The sequence below is a fragment of the Solanum pennellii genome, chromosome 4 (genome assembly GCF_001406875.1).
Source record: "Solanum pennellii chromosome 4, SPENNV200".
Taxonomy (NCBI): domain Eukaryota; kingdom Viridiplantae; phylum Streptophyta; class Magnoliopsida; order Solanales; family Solanaceae; genus Solanum; species Solanum pennellii.
Window position 1 is genome coordinate 64,361,651 of NC_028640.1, and position 8,206 is coordinate 64,369,856.

Below are 8,206 nucleotides of genomic sequence, written 5' to 3' on the forward strand. Positions count from 1 at the left end.
TCGAGATTCGAATTCAAGTATAATTTCAAAATAAATTTATAATAAAATTTAAATTAAATCAAGACTTTAATATGAATTTTAAAGCGGAATAAAAAAAAAAAGTGTGTATGTGCATTATATAGATTCCCACCACAATGCTTAGTGACACGCGTGATCTCCATCTTCGTCTTCTTTCTTACTCCTCACCCTCTCTACTTTCACTTGCCCCAAAATTCTTCTTTCTCTATCACCTATACATATAGAGTATATATATATATATACAATCACCCACCTACCCCATAGCCATTAAATTTATCTCATCTTACTGTATTATTTCACTCTGTAAATAGAGAGAGACCTATCTGTATACACATTTATTTGCAGTATATTATGATGAGGAAGACTTTGTTAAACTAGATCTTGGGTAAGTGGGTGTGTGTTTTGAGGAGTTATTGTAATTCAAATGGAGATTTGGAAAGTGGGTTTTGTAGCGATGCTGTTGGGTTTAGGTATACTGGTTGAATGTGGGGTATCGGATATGTATTCGTCAAAATTAGTTCATAGATTCTCTGATGAAGTGAGGAAAGTTAGGGTTTCAAGGAATGGGGAAGTGGGTGTTGTGTGGCCGCAACATAGGAGCTTCGAGTATTATGGGAAGTTGATGAACAGTGATTTGCAGCGGCAAAAAATGAAGCTTGGTCCTCAGTTTCAGCTACTTTTTCCTTCTCAGGGTAGCAAAACGATGCCGTTGGGAAATGACTTTGGATGGTTCGTTACCCTCTTTCTCCTTTCTTTATCCTTCTAAATACGTATCCTTTTGAGCAAAGTTTGATATACCACTATCTTAGGGGTAGAGAGAATGTTTTCGATAGACTGTTTGAGGGGTTAATGAATCCAACTTTCTGAAAAAAGAGTAGTGATTGTTGTTAGGAGTGGCTTTTAATCACTGCGTGTATAGTCAAGGATTTCTTGTTTATATATCCAACATGTTTATTATAATATGTTGCTAATTGGGAATTTTAAATATGGGTTTTGGAAGCATTAATGAAAAAGTGAATGGGTCATTAAATAATAGGGACAAATTTATCTTCTAATTGTATGGTCTAAATTTGGTGTTTTTGTCAAAGTTATATTTTTGGGATGATGATGTGACATTTTTTCTTGTTTGGAAGCTTTGGGATATTTTTAGTTTCAAGTGGATGTAAGTGCAATTAGGACTTCATTGATTTTTGGCTTTTGCCTGTCTGAGCAATTTATAGTTTGTTGTTAAATAGAAACAAAAAATTGAGTTCTGAAAACATTTATGAAAAGTCAATGGTTTTTTGAAGAACATCAAATGTGGATGGTGACTAAGTCCTAAGACAATGGTATGTTATAAATTATCCCATAATTATTGTAACTACAAGCTACTCCATAATTAAGTTTGCCTTGTAGATTATCCATTGAATACACTAGATTAGCATATGCTAAAAATGGAACATAGTGGAATCAGAGTGGAGTGATATGGAGAACTGATGCATGTACCAGTGAACAGAAGGATTATGGGATTTGATTAATGTATTATTGTTCTCCTTGGGGGGGTGGGGGGGTGGGTGGGTGAAATGTAGGATGTTACTGAAAACCTTTCTGAAACTAGCAGTTCTGCTTGAAGTAAATTTTAAAACATGGTTAGGGGTTTATCAAAGGAAGGTTAATGTTGTATGTGGATTACATTTTTTCGATCTGTAACATTTGATGCAACTTCTAAATTGAGGCTTAAATTATTATTTTTTCCGTGTTTTATGTTGAAGAGTTGGCATTCTGGGTTATAGGATGATCCTAATCCATATTATGCACTTTTGCTCAGGTTACATTACATGTGGATTGATATAGGAACGCCAAATGTTTCTTTTCTCGTTGCACTGGATGCTGGAAGTGACTTGCTGTGGGTTCCATGTGAATGTGTACAATGTGCTCCTCTTTCAGCCAGTTATTATAGCAGCCTGGTATGCATTATTAGTCAAGAATGTTATATCACTATTCTAAATGTTTGTTGCTAGCTTCTTGCTGGGAGTGACTGCAAATGGGTTAGGCTCGTAGATGACATTTGCCTTTGCTGGTTTTAGTTGAGCAGTTCGACATCCAAATCACGCTGCAAAGTTATTTATCAAATAAATACGGCACACTATCTTTATCTTTACCTCTATAGTTTCTTCTCAAAAAAATGTTTTCTTTATTGTTGACATTTAGACTGCTATAGAAGGACAGGTATGGTAGTTTGTAGTGAGTTGTGACCTGACTTTGAAGCCAAATACCATACCTTTCTATTCTCATTTAAATTTTAAAAGAGGTGAATTATTTGGAAGGTTGCAATATTTTCATTGGAACATACAAAAGGTCAATTCTTAACCTTCAGTTGAGAGAGATCACGTCCACGAGGTGCTTTGTTGACTTCTGATTTTTTCTAATGCGTTAGGAATTATATTAATTTCATACTGCTAACGAGCAGTTAATTTTTTTTTTCAAGTTTTGATGTCAATTACATGAGAAGGAAAGAAGAAGCCTTAATACGTAGAACTTGTAACACTTCCATTTATCAGGTAGACAAGGTCTCATACTGCATTCAGAATGTTTCTTGTTTATTCTGAATTTCTAACATTATATTGGAGTTGGGGAAACTAAAATTGGGCCTTTACTGGTTAAGAGCCTGTTTGGATTGGCTTATTGCTTTTGGCTTATAAGCCAAAAGCCATAAGTTAGAATTGTAAGTGATTATAAGCTCTTTTTAATCTTATCCAAACACTTCAAAAGTGATTAAAAGCTATTTTAGCTTAAAAACACCTAAAATAAGTCAACCCAAACGGTCCAAGTACCCCGTCCCCGTCTATAAACTTGTTCAAGTCTTGTCCTATTCTTTATTTGGTTTCTGTTTCTACCGTTTGTCTTTTAATATCTTCTTCTTTTAGTTTTAGTTGATAACTGATCATGATTACTCGGACTGTTTTATGCCACTAAACAAGTAGTGTGATACCACTTTGAGCCATCTAAAAATAACTTCCCTAAAAAAACTGAAGATTTACTTTTGAGTATAGAATAACAGAAAGGTCTGAGGCCATTTCTGATACGTTTAGTATCACCAATGCCATCGGGTATGATCCTTATGTTAGTTATAATTTATGCCTATAGTAGACAGAGATCATCGGGGAGCTGATTATACTAAGATTGTTAACAGGGAGGTTTGGGCAACTTGGAGGGGTTGAAGTGGGGTGAGTGAACTAAACGGGCCATGACCAACCCACAATGGCTGTTTTGGTCAAAGATAGGTTGGATCAGTTTAAGCGAAACAATTGGTCTGGACCCCACCTGTCTAGATTGACCATCAATACTTTAGTCTCAGTTGGCCAGGTTACGTTAATATTGGCCTAATTGGACACGTCTATAATACATTAGGCCACCAGAGAAACAAGTTAATTTTAAAAACTGAATACAAAAAGGAAGAAGGTTCCAACAGAATAAGCGTCAGGTAAACAAACCTGTGACTATTATGTCTTCATGGATTTTTACGTCATCTCATCTTTCTACATTGTATTTGGACAACTGAAAACAACACGGTTCATAAATTATGTTGGGAACTTCAGAAATTTCTACATTTTATTCAATATCATTTATGAACTGTCTTGTCACATCATGGGAAGTGAGAATAGTTTTATTGGAGTTGCTGGCTGTCCTAATAAAATTACCGTTCTCATTTCCTTTATATAAATATATGTACTCGATGTAGATGCGGAGTCTTTGCTAATACAGCCTACAGGTTTAGCACTTATATCAGATGATTGATTGGCAGGTGCTCCCTGGTATTTGGGGCATCTATTATGCAGGATAAAGATCTAAATGAGTACAATCCATCTGGCTCAAGCACAAGTAAGTTCCTGTCGTGCAGCCATCAGTTGTGTGAATTGGGCTCAAATTGCAAAAACCCTAAGCAACCCTGTCCGTACACTGTGAATTATGTATCAGAAGATACATCCACATCTGGAGTGCTCGTGGAAGATATCTTGCACCTTGCATCAGGCAGCCGTATGGCAGCCAACGGTTCTGCCAGGGCTCCAGTCACTTTTGGGTGTGTGTTATTGAGTTGCTGCTTGTATCTCAAGTTCAAATAAGAATTTCGTGCATGGGACCATTTTCACGTGGTTCTGTATGCCAAGACTATATTAAACAGGTCTTAATTCTTTTTCATGTCAGATGTGGCAGTAAGCAAACTGGTGGTTACCTAAATGGAGTTGCACCTGATGGCCTTATGGGTTTGGGACCTGGAGAGATCTCAGTTCCCAGTCGTCTTGCCAAAGCTGGATTGGTTCGAAACTCCTTTTCTCTTTGTTTTAAGGAAGATGATTCAGGAAGGATTTTCTTTGGAGACCAAGGGCCTGCTGGCCAGCAGACAACTTCTTTTCTGCCTTCAGAAGGACAATTGTATGTCAACTTATGAATTTTAGAGACTTCATCTTACCTTATAAAGAACACTTGCGAATTTTAGAGAATTGATTAGTTTGTGTGCTGTATTTGTCTGTTTACCTCTGCTGTTGTCTTGCATGCATGGGTTGTTATATTGTGTGTTACTCACATTATGAGTAATTCATGGTCCAGTGTTACTTATGTTGTTGGCGTGGAATCATGTTGTTTTGGGAGCTCCTGTATTGAGCAGACGAGCTTCAAAGCCATTGTGGATAGTGGGACCTCATTTACATTTCTGCCAGATCAAATTTACGATAGAGTTGTTAAAGAGGTAAGCTTACACCTACTTGCTGCTTATTGTACTATAAAGTGCAGTATTTTAATTGTCCTTTTCCTGTTACAGTTTGACAGAAAAGTGAATGCTACGAAAGCTAGCTTTGAAGGATATCCTTGGCAATATTGCTACAAATCCAGGTAATGACATATAAGATAAAGAAAGATTTACTTTCTTGTTTCTGTGCATATGTACTGAATGAGTATTTGAACCTAGACAGTTCTGAAGGTTTACCGAAGATCCCTTCATTTACTCTGAAGTTCACGATGAATAGCAGCTTTATAGTCCAGGATCCCGTATTTATGATTTATGGCAGTCAAGTAAGTGCTTGAATGTACACCACCTGCTTTTGCATCTCAGAGATCAACATTCTGGTTCTTTCAATTACATAATCTGTGAGGCATCCTATGTTTCCTACTCTTGGTTATTTTATCATGCCAGCTTGTGGTCCTTCGCTTCTGATCATTTCGACTCATTCACCAGTACTGTATTGAATAGCCTGTCAGGTATTTATATGTTGGTCATGTTTGAATATATTCAATATCGATGTAGGGTGCTGTTGGGTTTTGTTTAGCTGTGGAGCCTTCAGGCATAGATATTGGAACGATTGGACGTAAGCCTGATCCTCTTTTCCTTATGGTTTCGTCTCTCTATACTTACAACTGCAAATAACCTCCACCTGCTAAAGTAGGGGACGAAAGCGGAAAAAGTTTCTGAATGCAGAAGTGTGTTGCCATTTCCTCTTTCAATTTTTTGGAAGTGCTAATAATCATTTTCCTCTACAGAGAACTTCATGTCGGGATATCGCATGGTGTTTGATAGAGAGAACCTGAAACTGGGCTGGTCACGCTCTGACTGTGAGTACCAACTTCTGATTAATAATTTCTTTGTCGGATCTGGATTTAGCTATTCTCTCTTTATTCTTTGTAACCATGAGTGATTAACTAAAAGGAGTTCATTTTCTTAATTTTAATTCTTACAACCTTTTCTTGTGTATTTAGAAGTTGAATTGCCTTTCTACACCCAACAAGAGTTAATGTGCTACACAAGCTTGTTTCGCATTTTCACTAAAAGATTATGATATATTTGCATGATCTAATTGCACAAAAGGGGGCTTGAATTGGGTTATACCAATGTGATGGACCAGGTTACTTTAACCCAAACTTCACTAAAACCATGAGCCTCTATAGAATTCAGATTACAAACACTTGCAACTTAAGGGACTACTTTTAATCCTTTGCCCCTACAATCATTATAATGTAGCTAGATTGCAAAACAATTACAACCTAGGAACCAACTCTAATCCCTCTTACAACAATCATGAAGTTAACCCTAAATTGAAGCTAATTTTTCCCGATAAAAAATACCTGAACAATGCTGCAAAGAAAGGTGAGAATAGGTACAACTCAATAACAATCCTAATACAAAAAACTATAATTGAAGACACTTTGACACATACGTGGAAGGTGTTCCTTCATTTGTTCCTTTGTATCAGCACACACCTTAAATGGTTAGACACGAATTTATGAATGTTCTTCATTTTATGCTTTGATTGTACTATGTCTCTCAGTATATGTGTATGAGTCTTTTCAATTAAGCAAGTTAGTTAAATAGCAGATACTTTTAGAAAAAAAATATTACTTGAAGTGTTTGAGTTTGAGACAAACGCCTTGATTTACAGTTTACACAGCCAGACTTGTGCAAACATTTAGGAGTTCTATTTTACGAAAGATTATCCAAGATCTTTTCAAAGACTCCCATATTCTTCTTATCCTTTATTCCTATCTGAGACTCCATTCATAGAGTTTTACCTACAGTCAAACTCTTGAATGGAATATGTAACTGCTGTACCTGCTTCATTCAGTTTAGCACCTATTCTATGTTATTTATTTGGTCCAGAACCTCTTTGATCCAAATCATTTGTCAACCATCAAAATATTTCTTGAAGGGAACATGAAACTGCTTTACCTGGTTCATTTAGTTTAGCACCTGTTCTAAGTTATTTATTTGGTCCAGCTCAACTCCTTCGACCCAAACCATTTGTCAGTCATCAGAATATTCTAAGTCCAACAGATTATGTTGTACATGAACTATGGTCTGCCGGATACTATTGACTTTATTAGTCGAACATATGAGTGGAAGTTTTGTCTGTCATGTTAGCCTCTACGTCGCTTTCTCCTTCAGTTGCTTCTTAAGCTCATCTCAGACCACTTATCTCTACCCTTCGGTCTCTTTTTAGTCTATTAGGCGTTGTCGCTTGTTGTGTTAGGCCACATGGTAATTAAGGAAGGTGTTTGCAAGATCTTACTGATTGCCACCCTCTAGTGTTGAAAAAAACTTTGTTAACTATAAGGAACTATTAACTACACTATATCCGTCATCTGGATTAGGATGACAATGGCTTGCAACTGATTTGCTTTTCTACCTTAGCTTATTTCCGTTGTTTACTTGTCCGGAAAGTGAGGGGGGGGGGGGAGATATTTTGGGTAGCAGAGGCAAGGGAAGCTTTAGCCAACTGTAGATTCTCTTTTACATTCCTTTTGTCAGGGACTTCCATTTTAAGTGACAGATGTTCCTTCTCAACAAATGATACTTTGTTCTAATAAGAGTGTTTGGATGTCTTTCTGATAAAGAGTTTCTGCTTGTCAGGTGAAGACCTTACTGATAATAATAGACTGCCATTGGCTCCAGCAGATGGTAGCTCGCCAAACTCACTGCCAGCAGAACAGCAGAATACCCCTAATAGCTCAGGAGTTGCCCCTGCTGTTGCCGGGAGGACACCCTCAAATTCTGCAGCACCAACTAGTCGGGGGATGCCATCCAAGTTATGCTTAACAAAGTTGCTGTTTCAGTTGCTGCTTGTATCAAGTAACTTCCGATGGTCCTTACATACATTTACCTTTTAAGCTTGATAATGGCATCCCCTATAGGTTCATAGTATTATAGATGAGTAGTCTCCCGTGTAAATCATGTTTCCGTCTTTTGGAGCCGTTTTTGTTTTCTTATTCCCCATACCCCGCCTTTTTCGGGTTTATTGTTATTTTGAGATATTAGCCATTAGATAGGATGGGGTGGCTAGATGAAGAGCTTGTTTTATGCATCTTCTGACTTGGGATGTTCAGTTTGGTGTTCCCTTATTAGACACTGTTATAAATACATATGTAATGAATACTGTTGAATTCCATTCATATGATTCTATTTAGTTTGTCCATTTAGCCCCAAAAATGGAACAATTTCCAATTTTCACTTTTTTCGTTGGACAAATATTTTGGAACATCTTGTTTTGTTTTTGTTTTTAATTGATATCTATAAGTTGTGTATTTGTGGTACATTCAAATACCATCTTTAGTTTCAAATCACAAAATTTAATTAAAAGGAGAAATTATTTGAATATGCAACTTCTTTTCTTATATTCTCTAAAATTTTCTACTAATCGGAAAAAGATACATAAATTCCTAC

General features: G+C 36.6%; 1 protein-coding gene across 2 annotated transcripts; it reads left to right on the top strand.

Annotated features, from left to right (window-relative positions):
• Nucleotides 1-442: 442 nt before the first annotated feature.
• Nucleotides 443-7,987, top strand: LOC107018191 (aspartic proteinase-like protein 1). 2 transcript variants are annotated; one of them, XM_015218606.2, is made up of 10 exons: nt 443-747; nt 1,826-1,964; nt 3,837-4,078; nt 4,204-4,431; nt 4,606-4,744; nt 4,817-4,887; nt 4,968-5,067; nt 5,300-5,360; nt 5,533-5,604; nt 7,397-7,987. In XM_015218606.2, the coding sequence occupies exons 1-10, from the start codon at nt 443-445 to the stop codon at nt 7,651-7,653; spliced, it is 1,614 nt and encodes a 537-aa protein (XP_015074092.1). In that variant the 3' UTR covers nt 7,654-7,987. The 2 variants fall into 2 exon arrangements, with proteins under 2 accessions (XP_015074092.1, XP_015074093.1); XM_015218607.2 differs by having other exon boundaries at nt 599-747; nt 3,803-4,078.
• The last annotated feature ends 219 nt before the right edge of the window (nt 7,988-8,206 follow it).